The 26,474-nt window shown below is 41.0% G+C and overlaps 2 protein-coding genes across 4 annotated transcripts; one reads left to right on the top strand and one right to left on the bottom strand.

The window, feature by feature from the left end:
* The first annotated feature begins 3,458 nt into the window (after positions 1–3,458).
* On the top strand, positions 3,459–5,278 carry LOC115144555 (retinol binding protein 4, plasma). Its single transcript, XM_029685598.2, has 6 exons — positions 3,459–3,527; positions 3,756–3,875; positions 4,039–4,175; positions 4,280–4,386; positions 4,579–4,791; positions 4,986–5,278. Exons 2-6 carry the CDS (start codon positions 3,774–3,776, stop codon positions 5,003–5,005), a joined length of 579 nt encoding a protein of 192 aa, XP_029541458.1. The 5' UTR covers positions 3,459–3,527; positions 3,756–3,773; the 3' UTR covers positions 5,006–5,278.
* Positions 5,279–14,855: 9,577 nt separating this feature from the next.
* Positions 14,856–26,295, bottom strand: LOC115144028 (centrosomal protein of 55 kDa-like). Of its 3 annotated transcripts, none has more exons than XM_029684640.2 (9): positions 26,208–26,295; positions 25,441–25,640; positions 24,813–25,085; positions 22,351–22,404; positions 22,081–22,231; positions 21,298–21,620; positions 17,407–17,478; positions 15,420–15,551; positions 14,856–15,285 (listed from the first exon to the last, which is right to left on the bottom strand). In XM_029684640.2, exons 2-9 carry the CDS (start codon positions 25,624–25,626, stop codon positions 15,088–15,090), a joined length of 1,389 nt encoding a protein of 462 aa, XP_029540500.2. In that variant the 5' UTR covers positions 25,627–25,640; positions 26,208–26,295; the 3' UTR covers positions 14,856–15,087. The 3 variants fall into 3 exon arrangements, with proteins under 3 accessions (XP_029540500.2, XP_029540501.2, XP_029540502.2); XM_029684641.2 differs by having other exon boundaries at positions 21,298–21,614; XM_029684642.2 differs by lacking the exon at positions 17,407–17,478.
* Positions 26,296–26,474: the final 179 nt, after the last annotated feature.

Genomic DNA, 26,474 nt, shown 5'->3' with positions numbered 1-26,474 from the left:
AGCACCTCCTCCCAGATGCCCACTGCACTGAGGCTAAGAAACACTGTCACCACGATAATTGAGAATTTCAATAAGTATTTTTCTACAGCTGGCCATGCTTTCCACCTGGCTACCCCTACCCCGATCAACAGCCCTGTACCCCCCACAGCAACTTGCCCAAGCCTCCTCTATTTCTCCTTCACCCAAATCCAGATAGCTGATGTTCTGAAAGAGCTGCAAAATCTGGACACCTACAAATCAGCCGGGCTAGACAATCTGGACCCTCTCTAAAATGATCTGCCGAAACTGTTGCAACCCCTATTACTAGCTTGTTCAACCTCTCTTTCGTATCGTCTGAGATCACCAAAGATTGGAAAGCTGCCGCGGTCATCCCCCTCTACAAAGGGGGAGACACTCTAGACCCAAACTGCTACAGACCTATATCTATCCTACCCTGCCTTTCTAATGTCTTCGAAAGCCAAGTTAACAAATCCCACCGTACCTTTTCTGCTATGCAATCTGGTTTCCGAGCTGGTCATGGGTGCACCTCAGCCACGCTCAAGGTCCTAAACGATATCATAACTGTCATCGAAAAGAGACAATACTGTGCAGCTGTATTCATTGACCTGGCCAAGGCTTTCGACTCTTTCAATCATCAAATTTTTATCGGCAGACTCAACAGCCTTGGTTTCTCAAATGGCTGCCTCGCCTGGTTTACCAACTAATTCTCAGAGAGAGTTCAGTGTGTCAAATCGAAGGGCCTGTTGTCCGGACCTCTGGCAGTCCCTATGAGGGTGCCACAGGGTTCAATTATTTTCTCTGTATACATCAATGATGTTCCTCTTTCTGCTGGTGATTCTCTGATCTACTTCTATGCAGATGACACCATTCTGTATACTTCAGGCCCTTCTTTGGACACTGTGTTAACTAACCTCCAGGCGAGCTTCAATGCCATACAACTCTCCTTCCGTGGCCTCCAACTGCTCTTAAATGCAAGTAAAACTAAATGCATGGTCTTCAACTGATCACTGCCTACACCTGCCCGCCCGTCCAGCATCACTACTCTGGACGGTTCTGACTTAGAATATGTGGACAATTACAAATACCTAGGTGTCTGGTTAGACTGTAATCTCTCCTTCCAGACTCACATTAAGCATCTCCAATCCAAAATTAAATCTAGAATCAACTTCCTATTTCGCAACAAAGCATCCTTCACTCATGCTGCCAAACATACCCTCGTAAAACTGACTATCCTTCCGATCCTTGACTTTGGCGATGTCTTATAGAACATAGCCTCCAACACTCTACTCAGCAAATTGGATGCAGTCTATCACAGTGCCTTCTGTTCTGTCACCAAAGCCCCATATACTACCCACAGCTTCATATTTGTTGCCAAACCCACTGGCTCCAGGTCATCTATAAGTCTTAGCTCGGTAAAGCCCCACCTTATCTCAGCTCACTGGTCACCATAGCGGCACCCACCCGTAGCACGCGCTCCAGCAGGTATATTTCACTGGTCACCCCCAAAGCCAATTCCTCATTTGGCCGCCTTTCCTTCCAGTTCTCTGCTGCCAATGACTGGAACGAATTGCAAAAATCACTGAAGCTGGAGACTCATATCTCCCTCATTAACTTTAAGCACCAGCTGTCAGAGCAGCTCACAAATCGCTGCACCTGTACCTAGTCCAGCTGTAAATAGCCCATCCAATTACCTCATCCCCATACTGATATTTTTTTTCTTCTCCTTTGCACCCCAGTATCTCTACTTGCACATTCATCTTCTGCACATCTATCACTCCAGTGTTTAATTGCTAAATTGTAATTGTTTCGCCACCATGGCCTATTTATTGCCTTACCTCCCTTATCTTACCTCATTTGCACACACTGTATACAGACTTTTTTTATTGTGTTATTGACTGTATGTTTGTTTATTCCATGTGTAACTCTGTGTTGTTGTTTGTGTCGTACTGCTTTGCTTTATCTTGGCCAGGTCGCAGTTCTAAATGAGAACTTGTTCTCAACTAGCCTACCTGGTTAAATAAAGGTGAATTAAAAATAAATAAATGAATATCTATATAATAATTCACATTTCCTGTTGCTGCAGAACTATTGTCCTGCAAACCTGCTCAAATGAAGATCCTACATCTATATGTGACAGAACTGAAAACCTGCATTGAAGGGGCGGAGTTATGTCAGATTAATCCACCCTCTCCTATCATCACATTCCCACACTGTAGATATCTGATCTGATGCTGCTTGGCAGTGATCGTTTTTGTTGGTTGTTAAAAAGCTTCACAGGTGACTGTAACCAACCTGATGAATTGTACAGTTGGGGTTGTACTTCATAAAGTAAAAAAAAATCCCAATATGCTTTGTCTTGCCCCTACACATACTGTATATATCTAGTTTGGAATACTGTATTACATACTCAGCAGGTAAAAAGTATGACTTTTTCATGACTCTGGCACTGGTTCAGACATGATTTGGAGCAACAAATTATGCTTTTTGCGGTTAGCCGTGCCAAGTTATATAACGGGGCCCCTGAGTTGCGTTTGTACGATCCTAGAAAAAAAAAGTTTACTTGGAAAGCACAATCAAGGTTTTGTCGGCCAAAAAAGTAAGTACACACACCCCCATTTACTGTATATGCCCATTTCATAAACCTTTCCATAAAGCCTGCAGGTATAATGCTTTACAACTTGTTAGCTTGTATGAGCCTTTATAATATCTTATGGAATTTGCTGCCATGTTATGATCAATGGAATTCAACAATTTATTAATTCTGTTTGATCACTCACTGCATTCTCTTTTCCAAGTTCCAAATGATTAGTTGAGTTTTCAGGTGAAAGCACACGACACAAACAGTCAGGCCCTTCACCGTAATCAGATCAGCATTGATTGAGTGGCGTGAATCCAAGAGGATCTGGACTTTGGTTTGAACTACAAGGTAATTCTCTTTGATATTGGTTGCATAGCAAACCAGAAGTCAATGGGTTTTTTTTCTCCACAGGCTATCCTATAGGATAGCAACCATTAGAGATGTCTTGGACATAGAGCAATAAACAATGTACTGTACATGATTGCCTAACATGGTTTTCCAGTGAAAAGTGAAACATTTCAAGAAAAGTGGAGAAATGACATGACTAACCAGAAAGAACATTGTGTAGCTGTTCCAGGGGGAACAAAACGTGCTGAAACATGCCTTTTAAAAGTCTCGATCTGGACATTAACGTGGGCCTCGTACTGCTGAAGCATAACATTTCACAGTTAGTGATTGATAGTGAGTATGTATAGCATTCCAGATGTGCTCTTGGCTTTACCCACAACAGCTCTTTCATTAGGCAGCAAAAACACATGTTTGGGACATGGGTCAAATGGGAGTCTTGTTTGGAGTTATGTAATGTTTGCCCAATTTGAGGGGAGGCTCCTGCTTGGGGGCTGTCTCACATCTGCAGTTGCTCTTACACAACCCTGGTTGTGGCGGGACCCTACACTATAAAAAACCCTGTCTGGAGAGGAAAAGTACATCAGCCCTTTTTTTGGACAAGGTATGTACTACATGGATAGTAGGTTTTTACATCTATTCCGCTTGTGGGGTTTTTTTTCTTTAAAAAAAATAACTTTTAAAAATAACTTTTCACACTTTGGATGAGTTTGCACGCTTTTTAGAGTGAAGCTGTAATGGAGTGGGATATGGCTCTTCTATTGACCTGATGGGATGTACTGGTGGTAATGTTGTGATATTTTTTCATGACTCTGGGCACTGTCTTCCACAGATCCATCAACAAGGCAACATGCTGAGGATCTGTGTGGCCCTCTGTGCCCTGGCAACATGCTGGGCACAGGACTGTCAAGTTTCAAACATTCAGGTCATGCAGAACTTCGATAGGAGCAGGGTAAGAACACAATTCTAATTTCGGAAATGTAACTTCTCATAAAGTATCTCTGCTCTTGTCCAATTTGATCTATCAGCTTTGGAATGTTACATGTTGAAGAACGGAACTGGAATGTCATTGTATGGTATGCAGGGATTGATAGAGCTCTCATTTCATCTTGCAGTATACTGGTAGGTGGTATGCTGTGGCCAAGAAAGATCCTGTTGGTCTGTTCCTCTTGGACAATGTCGTCGCTCAGTTCTCAGTAGATGAAAGTGGCAAAATGACTGCAACTGCCCACGGCAGAGTTATCATCCTGAAGTGAGTTCTGTTCACTTACAAATGATAAAAATAGTTCCTGAACATCATTATGCTTTCACTTCCACTGAACTTCCCCATTTATCCTCCCCTTTTCCTCCCTTTAGCAACTGGGAAATGTGTGCCAACATGTTCGGCACCTTCGAGGACACTCCAGACCCTGCCAAGTTCAAGATGAGATATTGGGGCGCTGCTTCATACCTCCAGTCTGGAAGTAAGAAAGACTACAGACTCAAACTCAAGACTAACGTCTCCTATTGTTGTGCAGAATATTCCATTGAGTTACTCCAGCCCACGTTGATGATAACTTAACTCTTCCTTATTAGTACATAATAGCATGCCATTGATGAAGCCTGCTGTTAAACCAATCATTGCTATGATTCTGTCTCCTCTCTCCTCCACATAGACGATGACCACTGGGTCATTGACACCGACTACGACAACTACGCCATCCACTACTCCTGCAGAGAGGTTGACCTGGACGGCACCTGCCTGGACGGATACTCCTTCATCTTCTCCCGTCACCCCACTGGCCTGAGGCCCGAGGACCAGAAGATTGTCACAAACAAGAAAAAGGAGATCTGCTTCCTTGGCAAATACAGACGCGTTGGACACACTGGTAAGAGTTGTAATAACTACATTTAAAAATGAAAAGTAATACTTTCCAAACAAACGATTGTGTAGCAAGCAATTGTGCAACTTTGGGTCTAACTTTTGTTAGCTAGTGTGTATGATGAACTCTTGAATCCAAATATCAGTTCTAAAGTTCATTATATGCCGTATGTGTATATATGTTTTATTCCTCCGTTGCAGGTTTCTGTGAAAGCAGTTGATCTTTAACTACTCAGAGGGATATTGTGGGAGTAGAATTCCACAAGACTGTAAATATAAACCATGTTCCACAACAGCAACAAAAACAAACCATCTGTCACGAACCAGCCCCTTCTAGCAGTTGGGGAACTTTGCCATTACCAAAGATGACACCAATCAACCAAAGCAAATTATGTGTATCTGAATGTACAAGGGAATGAGATTCTTTACTGATTGTCATTGTATGATGTCGTCTTGAACCTCTTTTTGAAATAAACCCCCCCACATATGTACTAGTTCAGTGTTTATTTTGTATTATTAGTATCAATGGTTTCAGTCATACTTTGTGCTCTGATGTCATCAGGTTTGCTTGCGATCCATACAACTGCATTGTCCCACATGGTTTCCATTCGACTGTGACAAACAGACAACGAATACTCAAAGATTGTGTTGATACAGGTCAATGGCTATTGTAACGGCTTTCTAATGGTGAAGGAGAGTCGGACCAAACTGCAGCGTGTCTATTGCGATTCATCTTTAATAAACAAACGTAACACACGACAAAACACTAACACTACAAAACAATAAACGAAAACCAAAAACAGCCTATACAAGTGTCTACTAACCTCTAACAAGGACATCAAGACACACAGGACAATCACCCACAATACATCCAAAGAATATGGCTGCCTAAATATGGTTCCCAATCAGAGACAACGGTAAACACCTGCCTCTGATTGAGAACCACTTCAGACAGCCATAGACTCTCCTAGAACACCCCACTAAGCTACAATCCCACTATACAACACACCAAAATCCCAAGACAAAACACACCACAATACAAAAACTCTATGCCACACCCTGGCCTGACCCAATACATGAAGAAAACACAAAATACTAGACCAGGGCGTGACAGGCTATAATCTTTATTGCAAATGTTTGTACAGTGCATAACAAATACAGAGCAAAGACATCTTTTGTATACAGGCCAAAACAAAAAATAGAATCAAAGCTACCCAATTGTCTGAACAAAAAGTTAATGATATATGTTTCTCTGTTGCAAATTGGCACAAATTGGCATCAAACACAGAATTATTCATAACACAGTGCTTGGAACCAACCATATGAATATTCTGCAGCAGTAACCTTACAGCTAAGACCATGTTGTCACATTCCTTGAATAGAGACACCTCAACCTCTTTTCCACTACCCAGAGAAGCCTCGCTAATCCTTGGCCTTAAATCGTTTCAGTCTGGGTTATAGGATTTGCTCATGCAATCTCATTCAAGCTTTAGGTTTGCTGGTTTGCAAAGTAAGAACTGAGGCGGAAGTGGGCCTTGTTCACACATTTACAGTACCTTCAGAAAGTAAGCACACCCCTTGACTTTTTCCAAATGTAGTTTTGTTACAGCCTGAATTTTGAATTATTTTGTGTCACTGGCCTACACACAATACCCCATAATGTGAAAGTGGAATTATGTTTTCGACATTGTTACAAATGTTTAAAAAATGTAAGGCTGAAATGTCTTGAGTCAATAAGCTTTCAACCCTGTTGTTATGGCAAGCCTAAATAAGTTCAGGAGTAAAAGTGTGCTTAACAAGTCACGTAATAAGTTGCACGGACTCTCTATGCAATAATAGCGTTCAGCATGATTTTTGATTGACTACCTCATCTCTGTACCCCACACACAATTATCTGTAAAGTCCCTCAGTTGACCAGTGAATTTCAAACACAGATTCAACCACATAGACCAGGAAGGTTTTCCAATGTCTCGCAAAGAAGGGCACCTATTGGTAAAGGGGTAAAAAAAAAAGCAGAAAAAAATAAATCTCTTTGAGCATGGTGAAATTATGAACTACACTTTGGATGGTGTATCAATACACCCAGTCACTACAAAGTTACAGGCGTCCTTCCTAACTCAGTTGCCGAAGAAGAAGGAAACCACTCAGGGATTTCACCAAGAGGCCAATGGTGACTTTAAAACAGTTACAGAGTTTAATGGCTGTGATAGGAGAAAACAGAGGATGTATCTCCACAAAACTAACCTAAATGACAGAGTGAAAAGAAGGAAGCCTGTACAGAATGAAAATATTCCAAAACATGCATGTTTGCAATGTGGCAAATACATTACCTTTATGTCCTTAATACAAAGTCTTATGTTTGGGGAAAATCTAACACAACACATCACTGAGTACCACTCTTTATATTTTCAAGCATTGTGGTGGCTGCATCATGTTATGGGAATGATTGTTAACTGCAACAACTATGGAGTTCAAAAAAAAAAAAAAATTAAAAGAAATAGAGCTAAGCACAGGCAAAATCCTAGAGGAAACCCTTGTTCAGTCTGAAACTGGGAGACAAATTCACCTTTCAATAATTTAAAACACTTGGCCAAATATACATGTTTTGCTTAAAATAGACTTGCGAATCTATGGCAAGACTTGCAAATGGCTGTCTAGCAATGATCAATAACCAACTCGACAGAGCTTGAATAATAAAAATAATAATAATGTGCAAATATTGTACAATTTAGGTGTGCAAAGCTCTTAGAGACTTACCCAGACAGACTCATAGCTGTAATCCCTGCCAAAGGCGATTCTAACATGTATTGACTCAGGGGTGTGAATACTTATGTAAATGAAATATTTCTGTATTTCATTTTCAATAAATTGGCAAAAGAAGTCTAAAAACACGTTTTCACTTTGTCATTATGGGGATGGTGTATAGATGGGTGAGAACATTTTGAATAAGTCAAGGGGTATGAATACTTTCTGAAGGCACTGTACCATTGACTATTTACCATTACCCGGCTGTTTTTATCTCAATATCAAATCATTTCTGGGTAAAAATCTAGTAACTTACTGTGCTAGTTTTTCATAAAATTTGTCAAAGAGAGAAAAATGTATTTTTTTAAAAACAATATTCTCAAGCAAAGAAATTGCTAGGACTAACTGAGAGTGGTCTGAGTGGAGGGCACCAAAGTGGTGCATTAACCACAGTTAGGATTGTGGTGTGGGTATCAATCCAGCGGTCAGATTTATTTCATACTTTTACAGTGTTAGTTTCATCAGCTGTCAACCAGAAAAAGTGAATTTTGACTTCCCTGGGCCTTTAACACTTTGATGGAATACAACTTAACGACACAAACATTTCTTATACAGACAAAGTACAACGTAAAAAATATTTTGGCCATACTTGCAAACATTAGAAAAAGTTTAATTTGAACCTGGACCTCAAAATACGCATCAGCCAATTACAATCGTTGACGTAGTTGCACGTGATATAATGCTACACTGTAGCTGGTCCCATCAGCTAGCCTGGCACACGTTAGCCCTATGGTAACATCACCAGCTGACAGTGATTAGTTCCTGTAGCAAATTCCGCATCCAAGACCTTAGACTTTATATCCACCAACCAATGGCATTTCTTAAAGGTCATTCTGAGAAGTAATTTCTCTCTCATGGCTAACTACCAGGAAGTTTGAAAAGGCAGGCTGATTGGGAGGGGAGCTTATATTCATGAGCTCGCCTTGACTGACAGCTCTTTGAAACACCTATGTTGAGCAACTTGGATGCAGTGAGCAGTGTTGCAGTAAAATCATCTCAAGCACATTTTGTGACACAAAGGAACTCATATAATATTGGAATTGCATCAATGATGTATTAAAATAAATGACATCTCCCATTTGGCATGTCTCCTGTGATTCACAGCAGCACTGATGCATGTGTTGACTTGACAGCTGTGTCGGAGTTTTGAACAACCCTTCCCCCCGTTTTGTTACATGCTGGCTGAAGACCTAGCTAGCCAATAACTAGCTAACACCAGACAGATGAAGACCTAGCTAGCCAATAACTAGCTAACACCAGACAGATGAAGACCTAGCTAGCCAATAACTAGCTAACGCCAGACACAGATGAAAGAGGAAACATATAAATACCTTTGCCATAGATGAATAGGGTACATACAGTCAACATTTGGCACCAGTAGAGTAGCTATTGAGCTATATAAACCACGGCCCTCTGCAAACACTTCTTCTCCGATGTTTGTGACAAGGTGGTACTTATTTAAATTAGATTAGCGAATATCATGTTACCATTGGTGTATTAAAATGAGAGTTAAGGTAACATGTGGGAAGGGACCAGTAAGTTTATTATCAAACGTAATCAATTTAGAAGCAACAGTCATTTTCCAACTTTGGTCATAATACTTTGATCTGGTTTCTGTCAAATATCATCCTATTATCATCTAATTTCCTGTTGGAACACAAATATTTGCCCCAGTCTAAGGACATTTGCACTCCGAAGCAGGTTCACCTCCCTGACCAAGGTCCTTTTTTTTCACTTCCCAATGATGCAGACCACTGTGCTCTTTGAAATTTGAAACACTCTAGAACTTGTTTTATACCCCTCCCCAGATATATGCCTTATCACAATTCTATCTCAGAGATCTATGGACAGTTCCTTGGACTTCATGGGATAGTTTCTGCTCTGGCATGCACTGTCAACTGTGGGAACTTCTGTAGACAGATGTGTTTCTTTCTAAATCAAGTCCAAACATTGGCCACAGGTGGACTCCAATCAAGTTGTATTGACATCTCAAGGATGATCAAAATAAATTGGATTAACCTGAGCTCAATTCAGAGCGTCATAGCAAAGGGTGTGAATACTTATGTAAATGAGATATTTCTGTATTTCATTTGCAATAAATGCGCGAAAATGTATAAATTATGTTTTTCCTATGTCATTATGGGGTTATTGTGTGTTGATGGGTGAAAACACATATATTTAATACATTTTGAATTCAGTCTGTAACAACAAAATGTGGAATAAGTCCGTTTCACACAGATGCATGTGTTTTTACAGCAATAAAGATGTAGGAGGATTATACAACATGTAAGTTTATATTCGTATGTTGTATATAGAAAGTTAAAGTCACTCGTGGTCTTCTCAAATAGCTGTAATTGACATGTTTACTGTAATCACTAATTGGTGGTGTGATCAACTAAGGCCAGAAGCAGTGAAATACAATGGCTGTAAGTTCGAATCCGACTTGGAGCAAGGTTTTTATTTGAGGAAAAAAACGCTCCACTGTTGGTCCTCGAGTAAAATAACGCATACTGTGCATTCGGGAGGTATTCAGACCACTTGACTTTTTCCACAATTTGTTATGTTACAGCCTTCTAATATTGATAAAATAGTTTTAATCCCTCATCAATCTACACACAATACCCCATAATGACAGAGCAAAAGGTTTTTTAGATTTTTTTCCACATAAAAAATAATAATAAATAAAATGAAATACCACATTTACATAAGTATTAAGACCCTTTACTCTGTACTTTGTTGAAACACATTTGGCAGTGATTACAGCCTTGAGTTTTCTTGGGTATGACGCTACAAGTGTGGCACACCTATATTTGGGGAGTTTCTCCCATTCTTCTCTGCAGATCCTCTTAAGCTCTGTCAGGTTGGATGGGGAGTGTCGCCGCACAGCTATTTTCAGGTTTCTCCAGAGATGTTCGATCAGGTTCAAGTCCGGGCTCTGGCGGGGCCACTCAAGGACATTCAGTCACTTGTCCCGCAGCCACTCCTGTGTTGTCCTGGCTGTGTGCTTAGGGTCGTTGTTCTGTTGGAAGGTGAACCTTCACCCCAGTCTGAGGCCCTGAGCTCTTTGGAGCAGGTTTTCATCAAGGATCTCTCTGTACATTGCTGTGTTCATCTTTCCTTCGATCCTGACTAGTCTCATAGTCCCTGCCGCTGAAAAACATCCCCATAGCATCATGCTGCTACCTCCATGCTTCACTGTAGGGATGGTGCCAGGTTTCCTCTACACGTGAGGCTTGGCATTCAGGCTAAAGAGTTCAATCTTGGTTTCATCAGATCAGAACATCTTTTTCCTCATGGTCTGAGAGTCTTTAGGTGCCTTTTGGCAAACTCCAAGCGGGCTGTCGTGCCTTTTACTGAGGAGTGGATTCCTCTGGCCACTATACCATAAAAGCCTGATTAGTGGTGTGCTGCAGAGATAGTTGTCCTTCTGGAAGGTTCTACCATCTCCACAGAGGAACTCTGGAGCTCTGTCAGAGTGACCATCGGGTTCTTGGTCACCTCCCTGACCAAGGCCCTTCTTCCCTGATTGCTCAGTTTTTCCGGGAGGCCAGCTCTAGGAAGTGTCTTGTTCGTTCCAAACTTCTTCCATTTAAGAATGACACAATCCTGTCTTGGAGCTCTACGGACAATTCCTTCGACCTCATGGCTTGGTTTTTGCTCTGACATGCACTGTCAACTGTGGGACCGTATATAGACAGGTATGTGCCTTTACAAATCATGTCCAATCAATTGAATTTACCACAGGTGTACTCCAACCAAGTTGTTAGCAATATCTCAAGGATTACCAACGGAAACAGGATGCACCTGAGCTCAATTTCCAGTCTCATAGCAAAGGGTCTGAATACTTATGTAAATAAGGTATTTCTGGTTTTTATTTTTAATACATTTGCAAAAATGTCTAAAAACCTGTTTTCGCTTTGTCATTATGGGTTATTGTATGTAGATTGGTGAGTACAATTTCTTCTTTAATCCATTTTAGAATAAGGTTGTAACGTAGCAAAATGTGGAAAAAGTCAAGGGATCTGAATACCTTCCGAATGCACTGTATATGACAAAGTAGATGATTAAATGCATATAAAACATTGCGTATACACGCCCATGTAAAATAGCCTATGCAATATGACTATTAGGCCATAGCAGTATGTTTATCTGCAAGGCTGAAATACGTAGCTCCTCATTAAATTCATTCTTAATCCTAATTTACAACCTGTTGGCTGCACTTCCCTTCTCAACACGCTAACATAATACGATGGATTACTTTCCTCTTCAGGGATTCTTTTGAATCTACACATCTCTTGTGCCAGAGGGAGGGTGCCGGATCTTAGCTACACACAAACTAACCTTTTGCCTTTTGTTAGACTCAGACTTACATATGGTTCAGGCCAGTAGTTCTCTTTGATAAGAGTATATGTTCTAAGTTTAGGTTTAAACCAAATATCAGCTGCCCATTTTTCCTTTTTGATCAGAAAGAGCTTGTCCTTGCTTTGGACCACATGGCAATTTGTTCCTGAATATATACATACCTCATATCAGTTTCACAATTTTTTTAATCATTCTCTAGCCCACGTATAGTTAGGAGTAAGCTTCTAGTCAAATACATTTTGTGATTGTGTGTTCCTGGCATATGTATCAGTCTATTCCATAGATGCACCATGTCACCCTTTTGCCTAACTACTGTGCACACTGTTCCCAACTCATACCTCCACAGACGGCCAGGTTTGGAGTCAGTTTGTGCACACACCAAGAAAGCTGTGGCTTGCTCTGTTTTGAATATGGTTACAATTAGTACGTACTTTGGATCCCCATACCCCAGCAGGAAAGGCCATCACAGGACATAGGATTTATACAGCTGAGAATAGGCACAGTAACCAAGGTCCTTACTTAATTTTGTTTAACACTGACCCAAAGGTTCTACCTGCATAATTTGCTAGTGATCTCATGCCGTATTTAAAGGTCATGTGGTCATCCATGTTATTTATAGAGCCCAGTGTAGAATAATGGGGGTTGTACCCAAAACAAAAGTTGTGTGCACTTCTCTGCATGCCCTTCTTTCTGAAATGAGCAACCTGGGTCTTCTCTCGATTTATCGTTAGTCTCCATTTAGTACACCATAAATTAACAATATTCAACATACACTGGAGGTCATCTTCGGTCTCAGCAAGGAGAACCATGTCAACAAGATGACCGGGAATATATCCGCAACTTCAACACCAAGTTTAGCATGTTTGATTTGTAGGGCTAAAACGAACATTTAGTGCAAATAAAGTGGGTTTTGAGTACATCTCCCTGCTTCACACTGTAAGGGGTTGGAAACCAGACAGTCCTAAGGTCACTGACCTGGACACATGCAACTGGAGACCGATAAAGAGCTTTCATAGCATCAGAAAACCTTACATGAATTGCCATTTTAATTAGTCTAAAAGCAAGGTCTCTTCACCCAATCAAAGCGTTCTGAAAATCAATAAATCAGCCAAAAGTTGGTTCTCTCTTGAATTCTAGCCCGGACCACTGTAGAGACAGTATAGGTATGGTCTATACACACTCAGGCTTTCCTAAAGCCGTTCTGTTCATCTGGAAGCTGACCGGACAGTTCTAGATAGTGGGAGAGCCCATTATTTGGGATGCAGGACTACAGTTTACATGAGGTGCTAATGTGACTAATCCCTCATTAGTTCAAAGGGATTTTAGGGTCGTTTTTGGAAGATTTGGGATAGGGTTGATTATGGATTGGTACCATACAGATGGAATAATGCCATTCTCAAAACAAGCCTGGAAGAGTTCAAATAGTGTTTGGAACAGCATAGGCGATTACAAAACTTCGTTAGACACATCAATTAATGTAGCTATCTTTGGTTAAGCAAGCTAAATCACCTTTCTGATCTCCTCTAGATTAAGACAGGCATTCGGATACTGGTTAGGGGAGTATGACTCTATCTGTATTTCCTCCTCCAACTTAAATCTAACATAAAAGTGCTGTTATCACCTGAAAATAAAAGTGCAACATCTCTTTCCCATTTCCCCAAAACAATATCAGTTTGACAGTGAAACTCGCCATTTTCCAGTGCAATTTTGATGTGAAATGTATCTCCCTCCAAAACCGTTGTGGGTTGTTGGTCTGTAGCTGTAAATAAATGGAATTCTACATTTAAAAGTAGAAAAATACTAATGTGGGATTTAAACCCTTGCCACAATCTGCGACAACTGTGAGCTATATGAGCAGTCAGTCAAATGCATGTGATCCATACTGAACAAAAATAGAAAAGCAACATGCAAAGTGTTGGTCCCATAGGTCATGAGCTGAAATAAAAGATCACAGAAATGTTCCAGAAACTCTTTCTGATTGGCTGTGCCTGGCTCCCCAGTGGGTGGGCCTATGCCCTCCCAGGCCCACCCATGGCTGCGTCCCTGCCCAGTCGTGAAATCCATAGATTAGGGCCTAATGAATTTTTTCAATTGACTGATTTCCTTATATGAACTGTTACTCAGTAAAATCATTGAAATTGTCACATGTTGCATTTATATTTTTGTTGGGTATCGTTGTTTATCAGAACGTGCCTTTGGACTTCTGTTAAGGATGCTTTCATAAATAAGTGTTGGATCATGTTGCTGATATTAATTGGCTGATACGGAATTTGAACCGGATATAATCACGGCCAGCTGTGCAGATTATCACAGGGCAAAGTCTGCCAGGTTATCTGATGGAACCAGCTAATGTAACGTTTGATCACCTGTACGTCGACGATTGTAATTCGCTGAGGCAGATTGAGAGACTGAGCAAGTGTTTAAACTTAGACTTTTCTAATTTTCGCAAATATGGCCTGTAATGGGACATTTTAATTATATGTCTTTAACCTTGTGAAACTGTCCTATTATAATCTCCTGTTCTTGGGAGTATCAACCTGCATTGCAATCCAGCATGCACCTTCATTCTTGTATAGATAAAATTCTGCCCAAGAACAGGAAACTATAAAGATATGCGCTTATCACCAAATACTGTCTACACTGCGCTGTGTAACTCATATTCTCAGAGCTCCGAAATAAAAAATATCCACCACAGGCCCCAAAGAAACTGTATGGGAAATACTTTTTTTATGTGGTTCTAAATCAGCTTGAGGTAGCCTAATCTGTTCAAAACAAAACCCTTAAATATATATATATATAAGACAATACAGTATGCAGATAGACAAAGGAAACCCACTTAAAAAGCCATAAATAACTGTTTTACATAAGTTCTATATCAAAACAATCCACACAACATTTTCCATCTAAAAAAAGATTTCAGAAAATTGTTTATTCTTGTCAAAAAGTCACTGATTTCCTTTTGAAACAAAAGACTTGTAAACAAATCTTCAGGATCTTACAGTTAGATCACTGATGTTTCACTTTAAAAACAACACGGCATGAACAAAAAAAATGTGTAATGTAAAAATAATATCTTAAAGACAAAAGCAAGACAGACTGGACAGATGTACTCCCTTTTTAATCCCCTATAGGCTGTTCAAGTGAAACAGTAGTCGAGGTGGGCCAGCAGTTCTCTGTGCTGACTGGTGGCGTATGGAGCTCTGCACTTTGGACACTCCAGGAAACTCTCATCCAGGAGGTTTTTGGAGGTTGAGGTGGGATCCTCAATGGACAGCCTCTCAAACTCAGGCTTGTAAGAACTTGGCTCAGAGAAACGAGACTCGCTCTGCTGTTTCTACAATAAATACAAAACAATAAATTGGTTTACAGTTGCTTATCTGAAGATAGCAAATGTATTCATGATGACTCATTTGAAAAGCAGAAATGTCAAAAGAATTGATGCGTAAAGCAACATTTCACAACACTTACTTGATTGCTAGATTCTAGTCTTGCGATTTGGTCCCGAGCCTTGCGCAGCTCTTTCAGGACCTTGTGCAGCTGATGCTGTAAACTCTGTCGATCAAGCTTCTCGTTCTCAAAGTCTTTGGCAGATAGCTGGATCTTGGGGGAATAGACAAGAGCAAATCAAGAGAGCACTGCAGATTAGAGGTCGACCGATTATGATTTTTCAACGCCGATACAGATTGGAGGACCAAAAAAAAGCAGATACCAATTAAATCGGCCGATTGTTTATTTATTTATTTGTAATAATGACAATTACAACAATACTGAATTAACTCTTATTTTAACTCAATAAAATCAATATAGCCTCAAATAAATAATGAAACATGTTCAATTTGGTTTAAATAATGCAAAAACAAAGTGTTGGACAAGAAAGTAAAAGTGAAATATGTGCCATGTAAAAACGCTAACGTTTAAGTTCCTTGCTCAGAACATGAGAACATATGAAAGCTGGTGGTTCCTTTTACATGAGTCTTCAATATTCCCAGGTAAGTTTTAGGTTGTAGTTATTATAGGGCTATTTCTCTCTATACCATATTTGTATTTCATTAACCTTTGACTATTGGATGTTCTTATAGGTACTTTAGTATTGCCAGTGTAACAATATAGCTTCCGTCCCTCTCCTCACTCCTACCTGGGCTCGAACCAGGTACACAACGACAACAGCCACCCTTGAAGCAGCTTTACCCATGCAGAGCAAGTCAACCACTCCAAGTCTCAGAGCGAGTGACGTTTTAAACGCTATTAGCACGCACCCCGCTAACCATTTCACATCGGTTACACCAGCCGAATCTCTGGAGTAGATAGGCTTGAAGTCATAAACAGCACGGCAAAACACACAAAAGTGCTGTTTGAATGAATGCTTACGAGCCTGCTGGTGCTTACGACAGCTCAGTCAGACTACTCTATCAAATCATAGACTTAATTATAACATAATAACACACAGAAATACGAGCCTTAGGTCATTAATATGGTCGAATCCGGAAACTATCATCTTGAAAACAAGACGTTTATTCTTTCAGTGAAATACGGAACCGTTACGTATTTTATCTAACGGATGGCATCCATAAGTCTAAATATTCCTGTTACATTGTACAACCGTCAATGTTATTTCATAATTATGTAAAATTCTGTCAAATTAGGCGGCCCAAACTGTTGCATATACACTGACTCTGCGTGCAATGAACACAGGAGAAGTGACACAATTTCACCTGGCTAATATTGCCTGCTAACCTGGATTTCTTTTATCTAAATATGCAGGTTTAAAAATATATACTTGTGTATTGATTTTAAGAAAGGCATTGATGTTCATGGTTAGGTACACATTGGAGCGAGACAGTCCTTTTACACGAATACGCACTGCATCGATTATATGCCACGAAGGACACGCTAGATAAACTAGTAATATTATCAACCATGTGTAATTAACTAGTGAATATGATTGATTGATTGTTTTTTATAAGATAAGTTCAATGCTAGCTAGCAACTTACCTTGGCTTACTGCATTCGCGTAACAGGCAGTCTCCTCGTGGAGTGCAATGTAATCAGGTGGTTAAAGTGATGGACTAGTTAACTGTAAGGTTGCAAGATTGAATCCCCCGAGCTGACGAGGTAAAAATCTGTCGTTCTGCCCCTGAACGAGGCAGTTAACCCACCGTCATTGAAAATAGGCCATCATTGAAAATAAGAATGTGTTCTTAACTGACTTGCCTAGTTAAAGATTAAATATGGCTGTAAAATATATATATATTTTGTAAATCGGCCAAATCGATGTCCAAAAATCCCGATTTCCAATTGTTATGAAAACTTGAAATCGGCCCCAATTAAATCGGCCATTCCGATTAATCGGTCGACCTCTACTGCAGATCTTGGATGTTCCATTGCATAAGATATGTTATATAACTGATTATTTCACAATCTAGAGTCAGGAATGGTTTACGTTGTCAATACATACATGTTGCTCCAGTATAGCAACTCTCCTCCGCTCCTCGTTTTGGTTTAACAGAGTTTTCTGGAGTAGATTCACCTGATGAGAAAAGTATTTATCTTAAAAATAAAATAAGGACATTGGAACAGTGGGAAAGTGTACAGGGGGGCGAAGGTCACAGATGGGAAAGTGGCAGAGAGAAAGGGATCAAACTCCCTTCTCCAGAGGGTATATATATATTCGAGTCGGAGTCATTCAAACTCGTTTTTCAACCAATCCACACATTTCTAGTTAACAAACTATAGTTTTGGCAAATCGGGTTAGGAAACCTACTTTGCGCATGACAAGTCATTTTTCCAACAATTGTTTACAGACAGATTATTTCACTGTATCACAAATCCAGTCGGTCAGAAGTTTACATACACCAAGTTGACTGTGCCTTTAAACAGCTTGGAAAATTCCAGAAAATTATGTCATGGCTTTAGAAGCTTCTGATAGGCTAATTGACATCATTTGAGTCAATTGGAGGTGTACCTGTGGATGTATTTCAAGGCCCACCTTCTTTGCTTGACATCATGGGAAAATCCAAAGAAATCAGCCAAGACCTAATTGTATTTATTTATTGTAGACCTCCACAAGTCTGGTTCATCCTTGGGAGAAATGTCCAAATGCCTGAAGGTACCACGTTCATCTGTACAAACAATAGTACGCAAGTATAAACACCATGGGACCACACAGCTGTCGTACCACTCAGGAAGGAGACGCATTCTGTCTCCTAGAGATGAACGTACAAATCAATCCCAGAACAACAGCAAAGGACCTTGTGAAGATGCTGGAGGAAACAGGTACAAAATTATCAATATCCACAGTAAAACGAGTTCTATTACGACATAACCTGAAAGGCCGCTCAGCAAGGAAGAAGCCACTGCTCCAAAACCGCCATAACACAAAATCCAGACTAAGGTTTGCAACATGGGGACAAAGATCGTATTTTTCGAGAAATGTTCTCTGGTCTGATGAAACAAAAATAGAACTGTTTGGCCACAATGACCATCATTATGTTTGGAGGAAAAAGCGGGAGGCTTGCAAGCCGAAGAACACCATCCCAACCGTGAAGCACTGGGGGGCAGCATCATGTTGTGGGGGTGCTTTGCTGCAGGAGGGACTGGTGCACTTCACAAAATAGATGGCTATATTGAAGCAATATCTCAAGACATCAGTCAGGAAGTTAAAGCTTGGTCGCAAATGGGTCTTCCAAATGGACAATGACCCCCAAGGATACTTCCAACGTTGTGGCAAAATGGCTTAAGGACAGCAAAGTCAAGGTTTTGGAGTGGCCATCACAAAGCCCTGACCTCAATCCTATAGAAAATTTGTGGGCACAAGTGAAAAAGTGTGTGAGAGCAAGGAGGCCTACAAACCTGACTCAGTTACACCAGCTCTGTCAGGAGGAATGGGCCAAAATTCACCCAATTTATTGTGGGAAGCTTGTGGATGGCTACCCGAAACATTTGACCCAAGTTAAACAATTTAAAGGCAATGCATCCAAATACTAATTGAGTGCCTGTAAACTTCTGACCCACTGGGAATATGATGAAAGCTGAAACAAAATCTCTCAACTATTATTCTGACATTTCACATTCTTAAAATAAAGTGGTGATCCTAACTGACCTAAGACAGGGAATTTTTTGTGAAAAACTGAGTTTAAATGTATTTGGCTAAGGTGTATGTAAACTTCCAACTTCAACTGTGTGTGTTATATATATATATATATATCACACACACACACACACACACACACACACACACTGCTCAAAAAAATAAAGGGAACACTTAAACAACACAATGTAACTTCAAGTCAATCACACTTTTGTGAAATCAAACTGTCCACTTCGGAAGCAACACTGATTGACAATAAATTTCACATGTTGTTGTGCAAATGGAATAGACAACAGGTGGAAATTATAGGCATTTAGCAAGACACCCCCAATAAAGGAGTGGTTCTGCAGGTGGTGACCACAGACCACTTCAAAGTTCCTATGCTTCTGGGACATCATGTCTCGCTCTATCCACCAACGCCACGTTGCACCACAGACTGTCCAGGAGTTGGCGGATGCTTTAGTCCAGTTCTGGGAGGAGATTCCTCAGGAGACCATCCGCCACCTCATCAGGAGCATGCCCAGGCGTTGTAGGGAGGTCATACAGGCACGTGGAGGCCACACACACTACTCAGCCTCATTTTGACTTGTTTTAAGGACATTACATCAAAGTTGGATCAGCCTGTAGTGTGGTTTTCCACTTTAATTTGGAGTGAGACTCCAAATCCAGACCTCCATGGGTTGATAAATTTGATTTCCATTGAAAATTTGTGTGATTTTGTTGTCAGCACATTCAACTATGTAAAGAATAAAGTATTTAATAAGAATATTTATTTAATTCAGATCTAGGATGTTTTATTTTAGTGTTCCCTTTATTTTTTGAGCAGTGTATATATTTATATATAGAGAGATATATCTATATATCTATCTATACACAAAATATGGACACCCCTTCAAATGAGTGGATTTGGCTATTTCAGCCACACTAGTTGCTGACCGGTGTATAAAATCGAGCACACAGCCATGCAATTGCCATTGACAAACATTGGCAGTAGAATGGCCTCACAGAAGAGCTCAGAGACTTTCAACGTGGCACCGTCTTAGGATGCCACCTTTCTAACAAGTCAGTTCGTAAAATGTCTGCACTGCTAGAGCTGCACCGGTCAACTGTTATGTGCTGTTATTGTGAAGTGGAAATGTCTAGGAGCAAAAACGGCTCAGCCGCAAAGTGGTAGGCCACACAAGCTCACAGAACGGGGCCGCTGTGTGCTGAAACACGTAAAAATCATCCATCCTCGGTTGCAATACTCACTACCGAGTTCCAAACTGCTTCTGGAACCAACGTCAGCACAAGAACAGTTTGTCGGGAGCTTCACGAAATAGGTTTCCATGGCTGAGCAGCCGCACACAATGCTAAGATCACCATGCGCAATGCCAACTTCCGGCTGGTGTTGTGTAAAGTTTGCCGCCATTTGACTTTGGGGAAGTGTTAACGCGTTCTCTCGATGGATGAATCAAGCTTTACCATCTGGTAGTCCGACGGACAAATCTGTGAATGGCGGATGCCAGGAGATCACTACCTGCCCCAACTGTAAAGTTTGGTGGATGAGGAATAATGGTCTGGGGCTGTTTTTAATGGTTCGGGCTAGGCCCCTTAGTTCAAGTGAAGGGAAATCTTAATGTTACACCATACAATCACATTCTAGACGATTCGGTGATTCCAACTTTGTGGCAACAGCTTGGGGAAGGCCCTTTCCTGTTTATACATGACAATGCCCCCGTGCACAAAGCAAGGTTCATACAAAAACTGTTGAGATCGGTGTGGAAGAGCTTGACTGGCATGCACAGAGCCCTGACCTCAACCCCATCAAACAACTTTGGGATGAATTTGAACACTGACTGCGAGCCACCTAATCGCCAAACATCAGTGCCCGACCTCATAAATGCTCTTCTGGCTGAATGGAAGCAAGTCCCCGCAGCAATTTTTAACATCTAGTGGAAAGCCTTCCCAGAATAGTGGAGGCTATTATAGCAGCAAAGGGGGGGAACAACTCCACATTAATGCCCATGGTTTTGGAATGAGATGTTTGACGTGCAGGCACCACATACTTTTGGTCATGTAGTGTATGTGGTCTGGCACAGATAACTGTCATTAAATCCCCAACCATATTGAACTGCTAAATTAAACTAAAACCTCTACCCGGCAACTTTTCCACAGGCCGTGGTTGCAAAAGAGAATGCTTTATAATCAACTCACCTGGTCAAACAACGTTGCATAATAAACACACCAAGACCACATCTCCCTGGCGTATAACTATACCTGCAGCAGCAGATCAGCAGACCTCTTCCTCTCCTCCTCCAGCCTGGAGTCCATGCTGTCCAGCTCGGACCGCATTCTGTCGGCGCGGTCAGCCGAGCACTTCCTCTCCTCGCCGACTGTGTGTCTGCTGCTGAGGCGCTCGGCCCGGAGCTGCTCCCGGGCCTCGACCAACTCCATGCACCGCTCCTCGTACCGCCTCTGGAGCTCGCCCAGCTCCCCCTGGGCCTGCGCCGCCGCCTCCTTCTGGGCCTCCACGTCCTGCTTGGCCTGCAGCAGCAGCTTGTCGTAGCGCTCCTGCAGCTGGGACGAAGACGTCTCTGGTGCTGGGGGAAAAGGAAGCAGGGTTAGAGTCTTACATGCTCCTATGCCAGGGGTCTTCAACTCTTACCCTACGAGGTCCGGAGCATGCTGGTTTTCTGTTCCGCCTGAAATGTAACATTTCACCCACCTGGTGTCCCAGGTCTAAATCAGTCTGTGATTAGAGGGTTACGATGAAAAAAAGCAGTGGAACTGGTTTCGGGGTCCAGAGATGAGGTTGAGGACTCTATGCAACACTTATAAAACGGCCACTAGGAAATACTATTTTCAAGTAGACTGTGCTTTACCAAAGCAATAGCTAATTAGTAATGGTTAATTAATAGCTAGTTGACAGCAGATAATTAATTACATTTCTAGTCTAAACATAGTTGAATACCCCTACTCTAGGCCTGGATTTACTCTTGACAGCAAAAGCGTGCCAAATCCCACACTGCGTGGAAGGCTCACAAGCCCCCTTTTTTTTACCGTCCCAACTGCCTTCTTTGTGTTGTTGTTGGAGTGCTTCGTTGGCTTGATTTAGTTGCTGCTCCATCTCAAGGGTCCTGGCCAGGACTGCCTTGACATAGGCCTCTCGCTGCTGATCATAAACCAGCCACTGTTTATTCTTCTCCAAAGCCTTTTTGTAAACCGAGGAAAAACACATACTTGGGGGGGTTAGGGTTAGATTATACAATTTTCCTTAGCACTCAAATAAAGACAATTTCATTTTTAATCTTAACAAGTTGTTCAACTCACATCTCTCAAGTGATCTTCAACTACTGCAACCTCACCGGTGAGACCCTGGCCATTCTATCAAATCGTAAAGAAAACACAGGTATTAGCCTATATCAAAACGATGACATAGGTGTAAACAACCTCTTTCTACATGAAGACGTGGTCTGTGTGTGTGTCTGTGGGATACTATTCTTGGTTGCTAAGAGACCCTTATAATCAAAACATAAAAAAGGGAAGAAAGCTTAACCAAAAGCATCTTCTAGCGACAGTATGTACTGCATACAATATTCTAATGCCTTTGGTGTCCTTTAACCAGCTAGTGACCTGAATATACACTTACCTCTGTATGTATTTGGACAGTGAAGTATTTAAAAAATATATATCTGGCGCTGTACTCCAGCATTTTGGATTTGAGATGTTTAAATGTTTCATGAGGCGACACAGTACAGGACATCACCTTTAATTAGAGGGTATTTCACACACATGCGTTTCACCTTTTAAAAATTAAAAAACACTTTATGCACCTGGTCCCCCCCATTTGAAGTCATAGGTATTTGGACAAATTCACTTACAGGAGTGTCAAAATTCATTCCATCGTGGGCCTAGTGTCCAGTGGTGTAAAGTACTTTAGTAAAAATACTTTGAAGTACTACTTAAGTAGTATCTGTACTTTACTATTTATATTTTCACTACATTCCTAAAGAAAATAATGTATAGATTTTCCCTGACACCCAAAAGTACTTGTTACATTTTGAATGCTTAGCGGGACAGAAAAATGACCCAATTCACGCACTTATCAAGAGAACATCCCTGGGAAACTCTACTGCCTCTGATTTGGTGGACTCATTAAACACAAAAGCTTAATTTGGAAATGATGAAGTCATGTTTTAGTGTGCCCTTGGCTACCCGTAAATAATAAAAATAAAAACATTGTGCTGTCTGGTTTGAAAATTATTTATACTTTTACTTTTGATACTTAAGTATATTTAAAATCAACTACTTTTACTCAAGTAGTATTTTACTGGGTGACTTTCACTTGAGTAAAAGTAAAGATGCTTTACTAGAAAATGACTCAAGTATGACAAAATCGGGTACTTTTCCCACCACTGCTAGTGTCTGCAGGTTTTTCCTTTCAATTAAGACAGACAACCAGGTGAGGGGAGTTCCTCACTAATTAGTGGCCTTATTTAATCAATCAAGGACAAGAGAGGAGTGGAAATCCGCAGACACTTGGCCCTCTGTGGAATAAGTTTGACACATGACATACAGGGTTTTTTCTAGATCAAAATGGGGCTTAGGGGGCAGTCGTTCTCCCCTGGCTCAGGCCCTTAACTACACGTCGAGAGGAGAAGTCATGGGTTCATAAACTTGTGAACTCCTTCCAGATGGTAATCCCATCCTGTAATACCGAGACTGAGTGATCATATGGGGGGGGTGATTATGTACAGTATGGTAATGCAGTCGGTGAGGAGGGCCTGTCAGGAGGCGGATTTCCTTGATTATGACCTCATGGATATTCGAAAGTTGGAGACAGAGATATAAAACAAGCTCTCTCTCGATGAATAAGACTCCTGGCTTTCCTCATATCACAGAGCCACCTGATCTGAGAGTAAACGAGTATTATGTCGGACGACATGACATTCAGAAAGAAACTGCTGCCATCTAGAGTGATAAAAGAGAATTTCACATTGAGATTTGGAATGCCCCCATGACCACAACATTCATACAGGAAACGAACATCTTAATATAGAGGGGTGTGAACTACAGTGTCTTCTTGTTACACATACACTACATGATCAAAAGTATGTGGACACCTGCTCATCGAACATCTCATTCCAAAACCATGGGCATTAATATGGAGTTGGTCCCCTCTTCGCTGCTATAACAGCCTCCACTCTTCTGGGAAGGCTTTCCACTAGATATTGGAACATTGCTGCTGAGACTTGCTTCCATTCAGCCACAAGAGCATTAGTAAGGTCGGGCACTAATGTTGGGTGATTAGGCTCGGGTCGCAGTCGGCATTCCAATTCATCCCAAAGGTGTTCGATGGGGTTGAGGTCAGGGCTCTGTGCAGGTAAGTCAAGATCTTCCACACCGATCTTGACAAATCATTTCTTTACAGTTGACACTATGCATTTGGGAAAGTAGCGTTTTCTTGGCATCCACCAAATCCATATTCATTCATCGGAATGCAAGATGGTTAAGTGAGATTCATCACTCCAGAGAACGCGCATCAACTGCTCCAGAGTCCAATGATGGCGAGCTTTACACCACTCCAGCAGACGCTTGGCATTGCGCATGTTGATCTAAGGCTTGTGTGCGGCTACTCGGCCATGGAAATCCACGGCAAATCCACTCATTTGAAGGGATGCCCACATACTTTTGTATATTTAGTGTACATTCTCTCCATAACTCAGCCTTGGCTAACAAAATGGATCAAAGTCTAGGCACCCTCAGCAGACTGAAAATTTCCCTTCACCCACCTGTAAATCAGGACCCTGTTTCTCCAGTGCCTGACACCTTGCCGACACTCCCACCAATTTGTTCTTCAGATTCCCTGTCTCCTCCGAGAGGGACTGGAACAGTTTCTCTCTGTACTCGGCCTCTCTCCTCCCCTGGTCCAGCTGAGCCTGGAGTGAGGCCACCACCTCTCCCCCATTGGAATGCAGATGTTGTCTCAGAGTCTCCAGCTCCTTGTCCTTAGCCAGCAGCTGCTGAGTGTTCCTCTCCCTCAATGTCTCCAGAGACAGAATCCTCTGCAATCAAATGTAACATTTTAACGACTTGAATGAAATGTGGTAGTGCACAAAAATGCTTAAATGAGCATATCACAACTCCATCAAGACACAATTTCAAAAGCAACGGTTTTCAAAATGACACACCCATGATGCGCAAAATGCTAAACCCGGACTTTCACAAAATCATATGGTCAATTATATGAATATATTGAGTTAAAAGGTTGTTTTGGGTTAATATATTTGTAGCCTACATGCATAAACTGTATCACTATATGAATCCTATTAAATTTGGACTCTATAACTTTATAATAATCATTGGGCTGGCAATACTGCTTAGCCCAAACATCTGCACAAACTACTATGCTTAAGCTACCTCCAGCAGTTTGCCTTTGTCGGAGTCTGGTGGCCTCGTTGTTCGTTTTGATATTTCATCCATCTTCTGCTTCAGATGAGCATTCTCCTTCCTGAGTCTGTCCATTTCTGCTTCTGCCTGTTTTGAGCCACTGGATTTAAAGCCTAACTTGTTGACAATGGTCTCCTTGGTGCCTTTTGATGCCATGTCTGGAGTGTTACCTAGAAAAACGATTTTGAAGTTTAAATGATAATACTAATGTTAACAATTAAATCACTCACATTTCATTCAATGGCACATTTCCAATAAAGTCTAAATATATCTAGTTAGGTAGGCAATAGAACAGGCAATACTAAATTTTATTTCATTAGGCCTAAATTAAATTAATTTTGCACTTGTAGTGAGGCCTAGTTATTAAAATTAGCATGCCAGACAAAACAGACACTCAAGCACAAACCAACAGAAGAACATGCCTAACCGAAAAAAAAGGTTTCATAGGTACTATTACTTCACAACTGAACGTTATAACTAGTTACCTGGCTAACAAACTACAGACCATAATCTTACCAAAAAGTTACAGATAATTTGCTAGAATTTGTCGGCTATATATTTTTCTTGAGTTTGTGACTAATGCTAGCTAGTGACGTTATGTTATTTGCCTGTCAAAAGAATCTGGTCTGGCTAACAACACAGCTAACTAGCTAAGCGTTTGATCGTTCAACCCAAACTGTTTTCTAGTGTTAAGAAAACATGTATGTATCTTTAAACATGTATAAAATATAACTCACAATATAGACCACTGTTTCCAAAATAACATTGTAGGACGCTTGACTTCTGAGAATGAAATGGCCACTTTCTAGCTTCCTAGTTGAAAAGTTTGAATTACAGCGCGTCTGGGCGTCATATCCGGGAGTCAGATCATGACGCTGGCAGTCCTTTAAAAAAAAATCAACCACCATTCGACGGAAATTTGCTAACAAATATTGTATCAATAACAAAGTAAAGGAAGTTTAATTTTAAATATTACATTAAATTTATCCTGCGAAACATGTTTT

Source organism: Oncorhynchus nerka, linkage group LG16, assembly GCF_034236695.1.
Source record: "Oncorhynchus nerka isolate Pitt River linkage group LG16, Oner_Uvic_2.0, whole genome shotgun sequence".
Taxonomy (NCBI): Eukaryota; Metazoa; Chordata; class Actinopteri; order Salmoniformes; family Salmonidae; genus Oncorhynchus; species Oncorhynchus nerka.
The sequence above is the reverse complement of the archived record's forward strand: the minus strand, read 5'-3'. Positions and strand labels throughout refer to the sequence as shown.